General features: G+C 38.5%; 1 protein-coding gene across 4 annotated transcripts in view; it reads right to left on the bottom strand.

Moving 5' to 3' along the window:
• Positions 1-5,178: 5,178 nt before the first annotated feature.
• The window catches only part of arhgef10 (Rho guanine nucleotide exchange factor (GEF) 10), a 361,849-nt gene continuing 354,610 nt past the window's right edge, over positions 5,179-12,417 (bottom strand). For all 4 annotated transcript variants that reach the window (XM_085996438.1, XM_085996437.1, XM_085996439.1 and 1 more), the window contains one exon: positions 5,179-11,506. In XM_085996438.1, the coding sequence (XP_085852564.1) occupies positions 10,974-11,506 (533 nt within the window). In that variant the 3' untranslated portion in view covers positions 5,179-10,973. The remainder of the gene's footprint in view (positions 11,507-12,417) is intronic.

The raw sequence follows: 12,417 nt of genomic DNA, 5'->3' as shown, positions 1-12,417 counted from the left end.
GGCTGAAAAAGTATGATTCCGTGAGTATGACTATGTCAGGCTATTGCTTGACTAGTCTGTGAGACAGCTCTCCCAATTTTGGCACGAGTCCCCAGATGTTGGCGAGTAGGACTTGGGGTCGACTGGCCCGGGTGTGCCATTGGCCTGTCCGTAGCCGGTGCCAAGGTCGATGCCGGTTTTATTATTATTGTTCCTCGTAGTGGTTTGTTACAATGGAGTGGCTCGCTAGGCCATTTCAGAGGGCAGTTCAGAGTCAACCACATTGCTGTGGGTCTGGCGTCACATATAGGCCAGACCAGGTAAGAACAGCAGATTTCCTTCCCTAAATGACATTAATGAACCAGTTGGGTTTTTATGACAATCTGATAGCTTCATGGTTACCATTACTGATACTAACTTTTTATTCCAGATTTATTTAATTAACTGAATTTAAATTCCCCAGCTGCCATGGTGGGATTTGAACTCACGTCTCTGGATCATTAGTCCAGGCGTCTGGATTACTAGCCCAGTGACATTACCACTATGCTACCGCTCCCATGCAGGAGTAAGTTACAAAGATAGAGATGGGTGAGGTCATGGAGTTTGAAAATGAAAACGAGAATTTTAAATTTGAGGTGTTGCTGGACCGGTAGCCAATGTAGGTCAGCAAGCACAGGGGTGATGGGGTGAACAGGACTTGGTGGAAATTAGGATACAGGCAGCACATTTTTGGATGAACTCAAGTTTACAGAGGGTGGCAGAGGAGAGGCCAACCAGGAGACCATTGGAATAATAGAATCTGGAGGTGGTAAAAGCAAGGATGATGGCTTCAGCAGCAGATGAGCTGAGGCAGGGATGGAGACAGGCGATATTACAGAGGTGGAAGCAGGCGGTCTTTGTGATGGAGAGGATATATCATCTCCGGGTCAAATAGGACGCCAAGTTTGTGAAGAGTCTGATTCAGCCTGAGACAGTGGCCAGGGAGGGTGATGGAATTGGTGGTTCGAGAATGAAGTTTTTGGCAGGGTCTGAAGACATTGACTTCAGTCAGGAAAAGAAACCCAAGACAAAAAGATGCTGTAAATCTGAAATAAAAACAGAAAATGCTGGAGACACTCAGCAGATCAGGCAGCATCTGTGAAGAGAGAAACCCAAGACTTTACTTACAGACCTGGTCATTTATACCGAGAACTAGTTTTTAGAATCAGTTTTTACTGGCAACAAATAAATGACAGATTACAACTGCACAATAAATGTCACAATCTTTTTAAATAAGATTATAGTAGTTGCTTTGCGAAATTATGAAAATAATATTGACCATCTTTACACAGTCTTTTTGGGAATTTGTTTTAAATAATTTTTGGCATCTTATTTCCAAAATATCAAATTAACTCATCTGGTGTTTCTCTTCCAGTGCTCCTCTCCCAAAACACACACCCACACAAACAACTTGGCTGTACTACACTATACATAGAACTATAGCATCTTAATTAGGCCACCGTGTTCTGACATGTCACCATCTTGCCAAGCATTTGTACAAAGTGAACATAGGAAGAAACATTATATAACATGCCAGTGCTAGAGGTTTTTTGGCATCATTCACTATTTATTGTATGTAATAAGTGTGAAGATATTCTACAAAGCAAAGCATCGGTGAGACCATATGTGGAGCACTGTGTCCAATTTTCATTAATATGCAGAAAAAAGATTGAGGGAGGGAAGAAATTCAAAGGGTAACATACGCCATACCATATGTTAAATCACTGAGGTATGAAGGGCTAAATAAATGTAACTTTATTATTGGGAAAAGATTAGGGGCAGGAAGAGCAATTTAACAACCCAAATTGTTAAGGAAGGGGATTCTTAAGATACTTTTGGGATGAAATACCTCTGCCTGCTGTCTCAGCAAAAGCATCAACTTGTTTAAGACAGATGGGTTAATGCTTTAGTTAATTCTTCTTCTTCGGCACTCCCTCGGAACCGAGGATGACTTGCTTCCACACTAAAAATGAGTTCTCAGGTGACTGATGAATCCAATGCGGGACCTACAGTCTCTGTCACAGGTGGGGCAGACGGTGGTTGACGGGGCGGGTGGGTGGGGTGCTTGGGTTGACATGCGCTCCTTCTGCTGTTTGCATTTGGCTTCCACTTGCTCCCGGCGAAGAGACTCGAGCTGTTCGGCGCCTTCCCGGATGCTTCTCCTCCACTTTGTGCAGTCTTGCCTTTAGTTAATAGTGCACAGAGGAATTTTATACAAACACTTCACCATATCTCACAGTACAATTTCAATCCCTTTGTGCATAACCAGAGGCAAGGCGGTTAAGAAGTTATGAGCTTAAGCTAACTGTTAACTTGACATTTTTTTTAATTTGCAAAGAATGAAGAACCAAGCAGCCAAATGTCATTTTCAACATTAAGATAATAATCGTAAGTGGCATGATGATGCAGTTCAGTGTGATTTGTTGGCATGTCTTCAGCTTGTAGACAAAGTAAGGGCTTTAAAATACTTTTTCCTTGAAGACAGTGCCCCTTTAAGGGGCAGATTTAGAATGTTTAACTTATGAGATAAACTTACCACAGTGAATGCAGCTCTGTGACTGCATTCAAAATTGAGTAGATTCTGGATTCAACTGCTTATGGAAGGCTTACTGAATTGGTACAGACATGATGGAGATGAAGAATAGTCACTGAACATCGTGAAAGTGGACTCGCATCAGATTGATGGCCTGAATCGGGTTTTGCTGTTCATATATTAAGACAAATGTGAAAGAATTGCATTTATATAGCACTTTTCATGACCTCAGGATGTCCCAAAGTGCTTTACAAAGTACAATGACTAGCACTTTTCAAGTGTAGTCACTGTTGTAATGTAGGAAATGCGGCAGCCAATTTGCGCACAGCAAGCTCCCACAACAGCAATGAAATAAATGACCAGATCATTTGTTTTAGCTGTTGGTTGAGGGATAAATGTTGGCCAGGGCACTTTTGAGTAGTGCCATGCGATCTTTCATCTCCACAGCATGCGGGGAAATCCAAAATCCCGTCTCCCCGCCCCAGTCAATGTCGGGGCCAATGATTCCAGATGAGTGTGTGCACTGAATTACAGAAGCTGTTTTAGACAGTATCAAAATACTGCAGTCATTCATTCTGAACCAGAGTGAACATTCCGAACTGAATTCCTCTATCCTTGGTCAACACTAACCTGACCCCAGAAGTATTTCAATGTTGTTATTTACTGGCTGCTGCTGTCAGGAACCTTCACTAGTCGGACATGAGCAAATTATATTTCTTGTCCCACATCTAAAATAACACATTCACCTCTCCATTCAGGGTAGAGATTAAAGTAATGGACATGTAGCTGGTGGTGCTGAGTTATTGCAATCATTGTGTCAGTAAAAAACCATGGTGATTTCTCACTCAAGTGGAAGGCAACTTGAACTCACCATCAGTGACAGGTTAAGCTTATTGTATGGCCCCATGTTGTGCAGGTCTCAGTGAGCTTTTAAGACACATGTTGCTGACCACTGTGTTATCTTATACAGATGAAAGAACCATCTGTACTAGTAGAATTACCATTATGCCTGTATTGCACATTCTAAATCAGTGGGAACATACCCAAGATTTAAAGAATTTAAGTCTCACATCTAGTGTATGTCCATCTCATTGTGCATTTCAAAAGGCATCTTACCACAATAGTGTAGCTTCAAGGGTACGGAACCTGAAAAGTATCACACCTCGTGGCATCACACATACATAGGGCAAAGAATCGTGATTGGTTCAAATAACCACTTATCTTTTAAGTTGCCAAAAAAATCCAATGGACCAAAAAAGCTAGTAAAAAGCAAGTTTAAGACTGATAGTGGAAAGCTCTTCACACAAAATGCTCAACATTTGGAATGGACTGGAAGTGATCTGGCTGTAATAGTGGAGGCGAAAATCCTAGCATCATTTAAGAAACAATTAGATGCAGCAAAGTGTGTGTGTTGCAGAGGGGAGAGGGGGGAGGGACTGTTGGGTCTTTTTGGATGGGCCAATTAAGATTTTTGCAACAGTAAATATTTTGTGAAATGTGAATTCATCAACAGCAGAAGAATTTACCAGTGAGGAACAAATAACCAGTCTAAAATTGAGCACTCAAATCTTTTCCCAAAGCCTTTCATTGACAAATCAGCAGATACCACAAAACCAAATATGGTTTTCATCCATTTCAGTGTGACAACTCGGCAAAAAGTTTACAAAAACCTATGAGGTGCAAATGGCGGGAAAAAAATCAAAATGGTTGCTAAGGTGGCTGTTGTTTGTGCTAGAGTCAGAGAGAAATGTTTATAAATCACTGATACTGACCTTGGTACTGCACCAAGACTGTGTGTCAGGCAGTCAAATTTGAACAATGGCGCGTGACCACTGGTTTAGCTCAGTGGAGACTCGGCAGTGGGGAAAATCTCCTTTAGTCGTGTATATGAATGACAGCTTCAGAATTAACCTCAAGTTTAACATGGGAAGTGAAGGTGACAACAACTATTTTTTATAATTGTGTTAACAACAGAGACAAAGGAGGAAGGTCTGGGGAAGAACAAAGTTACTTGCATATTAAGAAAATTTAGTGATAAGTAAATAGTTTTACAACCTGATACACCTGTATCTTTCATTTGAAGTAAGGTGTGTATTATTTTTTTTACCTCATATCCATGTAACAATAGGTGAATCACTGTTGCATTTAGATTCCAGGACTGTGGTCAACATTAGTGCAATAATAGTTCAGGACCTAAGCAATGGATGGTCAATGCACAAATTACGCCACATGTCTAAACTGGATTAAGCACAGAATTTGTTCTGAATCCACACACTCAAACAAGGTGAATTCAAGTGAATACAGATGTTCCAAAATGTGATATTCTGGATTTATTTGGATTCAGATCTCTTGGTTGGCCAGTTGAGACAACAGCAGCTTTCAATTTTTTTGAGCAGAGATAAAGTTGTCCTAAAATAATGTCCCAGACCCAAATTTCATATTCTGATTGGATATGCCTGCTCAAATGTCTTGAGTAGATTAGAGTGATCCAACCATACTCTGTTTGTGGTTTGATTCTACACAATTCTACTCAAATGGAATTAAGAAATAAAATGGCATGGAAATAAATTAAGCTTGCTGAAAAGAAATGACAATTACGAACTGCAAATAAAACACTGTACAGTAAATAGAATTGGTGTATCAGAGAATCAATCACCATAGATGAGCAAGGTTTTACTTTAAATACATAAACAGAGCAGAACTTGTAACATTACATTTTATAGTTATTTCAATCATTTACTGGGTAATTACAAAAACAAAATCACTATTTAGGATATTAATCAATAATCCAGAAAATGGAATATACAAAGAACACATATCAGACATACAAGATATAAAAGTCCAACAGATTCAAAGCCAGAATTATGAAGTTGAGAGGAAACTTACACAAGACCCTGTTGTCATTATGTTCCATATTAAACTTCAACCATCCCAACAATGTACTTCAGAATACAACCCCATTCAGTGTGATTCCAATGTGCACTACATTTCTTTTCCACTTGAACAAAAGCAGATGTTTTGTTATGATGTTCTAAAAATATAAAAAAAGGCTCCAAGCACAATACAAGACATCTTTCACTGGGTCACAGTAATAGATTCATTCACATTTGATAAACTGGTCCAATTAAAAATACATTGGGGTAGAAAGTCATTTTGGGCGTTAGCAAAAAAACTGACTATATCACATCAGCCACCCGTTATATGCCCTGCCCAACATTCAGTTCCATTAACTTCAATGGAACTGAATACACAGCCAATGCGATACTGCTACTTTTGTGCTACAGCCCAGGACAAATTTCTTCCCCACTGTCTTTATGGTACTGGAAACATTTAAATACAACAGAACCGGTAAAACAATAAAATAATTTCAAGCATTAAGCGACAGAGAAAGCTTTCAGATGAAGTGCAGAAATGCTAGTTTACAAATTAAAAGTTTATGTTATGAATACTTCTGGATTTTCAGGTATTAGGATGTTTCTAGCGACATTTCTTATTTGGATTTACACAATAGACACCTTCCCGAAGACTACACAACGCTTTATACTCTAGCAGTGAGAACTGTCTGTAAAAGACCCTTTTTTCTTACCGATCGTGGTCTTTTTAGATAGGTGAGCTTAGAGTTTCCGATTGCTGTTAACGTCGATGGTAAGCATTTCTTTCAACTGGATCACAGATGGAGTTAAATATTGCCAATCGGAAAATCTAAGCTGTGGTCTCATAATACAGACTGGAAGTCTTTTAGTATTTTTGTGGTAAAAATTTTCCTACTCAAGTCGACGATGTCTGTTCAGAAAATCATACACTTTAAAACTTTGGCACACTGTAGCAGCATCAAGTGCTCCTAGCTCAGGTAGTGAAACACAGTCAGTCTGCCTCAAATGTGTGACTTAACCCCAAGCACAGAAAATCACTTATTGCAACATCTTCCAAGCTTGCCATCCTTTGCTCATATTTGAATCAGATTACCAATTTAGTGAACTTGTGCCAAATGGTGATCAGTTCGGTGCTGTAGATTCATGCCCATTAGGAACTTGGTGGAGACGACCAAAAGTTACCATGCAAGACCAGTACAGCCAGAATAGAAAATATCAGAAAATTGTCTGAATCGTTACTACTGTAGAATGTTTGAACAATCTTAAATTAGATGATTTTAAGGCACGTTTTCACAGTACATGCATGTTAAGCCAATGGATATAAAAATGGGGAGAGCTGTAAAATGTGCTGCCGATTCAATCTCACCCGTTTTACACTATTGCATAAAATCAGAATTACCCCCACCGAGTCTATTTCAGATTTGGATTACAACAAAGATGGGGAAATATTATTGAACAGAACAGAAAAAATGGCATTGGTCTAGGTTGCACAAATAAAAGTAGCAACTCTAAGATAAATTACTTTGCAGTACATTAGAGTTCAGACAAGATTTTCTGTTAACAGTACATCTTGAGGGATACGCCGAGATCTACTTCCCATTCATAATCAATGGGCAGGGAATCTAGCCTGTAATAGTCCTTTTCAGAAAGTTTCCCATCTTGCAATTTTTGACTTCAAATTTATTTGAAACAACCACCTGGTGAATGAGATGCAAGACTCAAGTCGTTAGGCCTCTTCCCTGGTCAGGTGCATACTTCCAATGGACTGTACCCAGGCTGCGGTTTTTGGTTGAAATAATTCAAAAGCCTTTCACTCTCGGTTGCAGAGATAAAGTTATGAAACTAATGTTAAAGGACAATCAAAACATTTTCTGGTTAACATAAAACTATACAAAAAATTTAAAGTCTTATAAATAAGATGCCCTACATACCTTCAATCTTTGGTAGTGGTGTTTGTGGAGAAAGATTTTCTGCTGCATTCTTGATAGTTTATGCTGTCTATACCAAAATAAACTTCAGCACCACTGAATAGTGTTACAGTATTAATTGTTGAATAAAGCCATTTCCAGGCAATGATTATTGAATAAACCACATCGGTAAGTGCAAAGATATATTGTTCGATCATAAAATATAATGTTTAATTCTGACTATTCAGAATTTTTCCTTAAACAAAATACATTACCGTAGCAAATTTAAAGTACCACATCGTACCCATTCTTTATACGAGTACTGCAGCAATCTAACGATATCTGCATACAACAGATGGTATGATAGACGATCACATATAAACATAGATATATGTGGGTGACTGTGTAACTCAATGTTTCAAACAATACAGGATACTACATAACTCATTTCCACAAAACTTGCTCTATTTTGAAGAAACCAAGAAAGTTTCAGAATTCTCTCTGTCCTTGTTACAGGGGCTCATTATACCATATCACTTACATCAATGCAAAGTTAAAACCACTTGGAATTAATGTAAAATTTGGGTGCCAAGTTATTTGAATCCAATTTGGCAAAGCAGTGCAAGATCCCCTCTAGGATGTAGTTTTACCATTCTGCAGCTTTAAGCTGACTGCTGCTGGATACAAAGGGCCAACTGGGCAATTAAAAAAAAACTTGTTAATGCTAGTGAAGAGCTGATAGCAGAGTTGGGTATCTGATAACATTAAAACTCAGTCAGCTTTTGGATGCCTGTGTAAGTGGAGATTTGCATATATGTGTGTGTGTATATACACACACACACACACAATACATAACGTTGGTCTCCACTTTCCCTGGCCATAGAGCAGAGCGACATAGGAATAAACAACGTAACTCAGGTCTGTCAGTCCTGCCTCACTGTAAATTGGTACTTGTAGTATAATGAGACAGAAGTTTAGTCTATTTTACCTCATATTGTCTAATGACCAATTAGTGACTATTCTCCTTGATGGTGATGTTGTGGGGGCGGCAGGGGATAGGTAAGTGGGATCTCTTCAGGGTTGAGATGACACGCATGCGGGTGGGAGATTGGAACCAGGTCAAAAGTCCACATTCAATAATCCGCTATCTGTGCCAGACAGGTCTGCAGTACTCCAGGGCACTGCTGATGATTGATCAGCCTGTCTGGCTTATTAATGTGGCCTGGAGGGATAAATCTGTCAATGGTGCCTCAGAGTCTTCCCACTCGGCTCCAAATAACCCTGCAAGCTAATGCCTTATTGGACAAGGTAGTCTTGACTGAACAAGCAATGAGCATTCTACCACTGATGGGTAAACAACATGATTTTAGCTAGCTAAACTTCAGCAGTACTTCTGTAAACATTTGGAGATCCAAGACCTTACCTACCTGTGCCTAAAGCTCTCTGTACCCAAGTGGGGTGTCTCCCTACAGGGAGCGAGTGCACACAACATATTGGCCAAACAAACTCTGTGGGCATGGATTTATCAGGCACTTGGTTTGAAGATGGTTAAGTTTGATGATGTGAACTTAAAAATCAACTTGAAATAGCTACGCCTGTTCAGATTCAATTTCCAAAATCAGAGAGGCTGTTGTACAACTAAGTAGCTGATTACTCAATTTGAAACAAAAAAAAGTACTTCCTTAGTGCTCTCTACTTCCAGTAGGTAAACAGTGCAATATCTAGCTTTTAGGCTGGGCAAGTTTGAACATCACATCAGAACCAGCTCCAAGAACCAGACACTGCACCGCTGTAACCACTAAACAAGCTGCATCGCAACAGGTGACGCTGGCAGCAAATGTAACACCAAGCATTATTAAAACCGCAATATAATTCTGTGAAATATCACTGAATAATGCTGATGCACTAAAACAGAACAGACTAAATAAATAAAATTCAATTGTGCAAGATTGTGTTTTAATACTTGAATGTAAGCAAATTGAGTGCATGATGAAATTTTAATATAATTTGAACAGTTGAGAGGAATGCTTACCAGGCTTAACCCTAACTTTGTATTGTCATACAACAGACTAGATACAACAGAGTAATCACAGCACTGGGCCAACGTCCTAAGCGGACGCCACTTGCATTTGAAACCAAGCATGAAACCATGTCAGAAACACCACTGATATACAGTGAAAGGTTAAAAAAAGGAAACCATGACTGCTGGATATTTGAAATAGAAACAAAATGCTGGAAATGTACAGCAGGTCAGCCAGCATCTGACACCCCATAAGAACTGGGTTAGCTTTACTCTTTCAGATACCGGTTGATCTGCTTTGCACTGCCAGCATTTGAATTGGTTTGATTGTTCATGTGACAATTTAACCTCACATTACTTAACCAGAAAATTAAATTTGACTCAAGTATTTAACAGATTTTCCCTGGAAAGTTTGATGTATTAAGTTGTTTGTGAGGCGATTTATATTACTCAGACATTTATTCAAAGGTGTTCTAAAATTGCCCTACCTGGAATGGAAAGTTTTCAATTCACTGGTGTTCAGGTATACCCAAAGAATCCACTTTTATTTCAATTAAAGTGTACCATTCACATTGGATAATAAACGATTATAAGGTTGTCCAGCGACATATGAAATATCATTTGCATATTGTCCACATTTTTTAAATCAATAAAGCTTCAAACAAATTGTAAAATATACATGATTATTTTGTAATTGTTTGTGCAAAAGTTGGTAACTGGAAATATAACTACCGTCAGCAATGGCCTTTCCAGCTAATGATTAATTGTCTGTATTAAATATACTAGTAGAACAACTGTAATGTAACTTACCTTCAAAATAACAGTACAGAGTACTATACTGGTCAGAAGCAGTATTAGATTTGGCTCTTTAAACAAATAATTGCTGTTAAAAAAAGTTCAATTAGCTGCTCAACTTGTACGAGCGTATTTCAAATTTTAACAACCCTTTTTTAAACATATAAATTTCAGTAGTTTACCCAGCATTATAATCCTTGCAGTAATCTGATTTATTCTGGAAAACAAATCCATCTGTAACATTTGAAATTTCCACCAAAAAGCAGTAGCAATCTTCTTTATTCCTGCAGTGTTAAGGTGATATTGTAGTTTCAGATTTCTCTTGTTTTATTTAAAGGTCCCAAAAAATTCACATCTGGGACACACTGGCCAGAGCACCGAGTTACAAAAATTGACCCGCAAGTATTTTTCAAACAAGGAGTAGTCTAAATGTGTTCTTTAGTGAGAAATCTGCTCAGTTTTCACAGCAGGCACTGAAGGAAGATCTTGGAAATGCCAGCTACAAGTTCAACTTCTCCAGAACAAAGCAGACCTTAGAGGAATGTGCCTTAGGATTGCATTGATAACCAAACTATTGAAACTTACTCATTTTCAAATAGGAATGAAACCTTTTTTTTTTTTAAATACACATTTAGATCTTACAAACTGAACATTACCAATGCAAATATTGATGGGCTGGCAGACTGACATGTTATGAGCATTAAGAAGCTACATGTTGTTTAAAATATGCAAGAACGTTTACGCATTTCCTGCATTATCTTACAAAATATATCCCAAAAAGGATTGTAGATACCAAAAGAAGTGATACTGACAAAGACACTAACTCCTCATATGTTTAACAATGGAATTTGCCAAATCATGACAGTGGAAATGGTTTCATCTTGACGTTGTTGTTTGGACTTCTTGTTCAGTCGTTTATGTCCCTGACCTCCAGAGATGACCAAAACAGAACTCATCTTCATCTTCTTTGTCCTTTCATTGTCACTGTTTTTACCTTTACTCGAGAGACTGGGGTCATTCAAAAGCTCATAGATTGCGCTGTCCTCAGGGCCATGTTCCAGTGAGCTAGATTGATGAGAGCAGGTCAGAGATCCTGTAGATGAAGATAGACTGCTGTGTTGTGCAACCGATACGGATGAGTCGCCAAGCCAAACCCCTCTGTCTTTGTTAGTGGCATAGGAAGAGCTTGAGCATTCCGTTTGTGATCCAACACGACCAGTCTTTTCTCCATCTTTCCCTTCTAGTGGAGATGACAGGCTTGTAAGTGATGGATTTTTGTTCATCATTGTGGCAGTGGCTGTGGCCATAGTGAGAAATCTGATTGGACCACAGTGTGCATGGTAGGACACCATGCCCCTTCCTGCATGAAGAAAATGGAACACATGCAATGTTAAATAAATTCAAATTTCAAATGAAAGTAGAATACTTCTACAATAACTAGAAATAGTGCTCAATTCTGGGTTAATTGATGCCTATAAAATGAAACTGGATCAACACCTGTTGAGAAAGGCAATTGTGTATGATAGCTTATTAACAGATCTGCTTGATTCACATGGGAGTTAGGAAGAGAGCGTGCATGAGTGAGACAGAGAGAGACTGAACTGCCTTTTCTCATTTCCAAGCTTTGCTATGTCCTTGTATTACAAGAACAAATTTGATATGTACTGGGTCAGTGTAATCTAACAACGCACTTGGTTGAAAAACCATAATATTTTAACTTTAAACAAAGTTGTTTTTCAGCTCAGCTGTAAAGGGCTGTATTAATGGAATTATAAACTCAGAGCAGTTTTCCTCAGAAACCAAAGTGAAAGTCCATCTAAGTGCAAATTTGATGAGTTGAAAATTACACAGCATTAGTGGTAATTATCCTAAACAGAAGAAAATCTTTGGTGGTGTATTTTGTTGCGAGGCAGTTAGAGCTATGCCAGATTGCATGGCTATCACACCACAGACTACCTATAGCAAAATATACTGACAAAATGAGAACAAACACAACTACTCTAAGTCTTCATTAAATATTGATATCTACGAATATTTGGACAAAATATAGAAAACTAAATAGCAATCAAAATACAGGAAAAGATCACAAATGAGAAGATGTGGTGCTTATAGCAGCCAGAAGGTGGGCATGGATGAAAATGAATGTGACTAATGCATCCCAATTAATTGGTATTTGCACACGTATATAGTTACATTAATTACTAAGCTTGCTTTGAAATCAGTCTCTAATGTTTGTACCACTGCATCAATTAGGAACTTAGTCAATTCTGT

The sequence above is a fragment of the Somniosus microcephalus genome, chromosome 9, assembly GCF_052327205.1.
Source record: "Somniosus microcephalus isolate GS21.2 chromosome 9, FLI_Smic_1.0, whole genome shotgun sequence".
In the NCBI taxonomy this organism is placed as follows: domain Eukaryota; kingdom Metazoa; phylum Chordata; class Chondrichthyes; order Squaliformes; family Somniosidae; genus Somniosus; species Somniosus microcephalus.
This window is presented reverse-complemented; position numbering and strand designations above follow the sequence as displayed.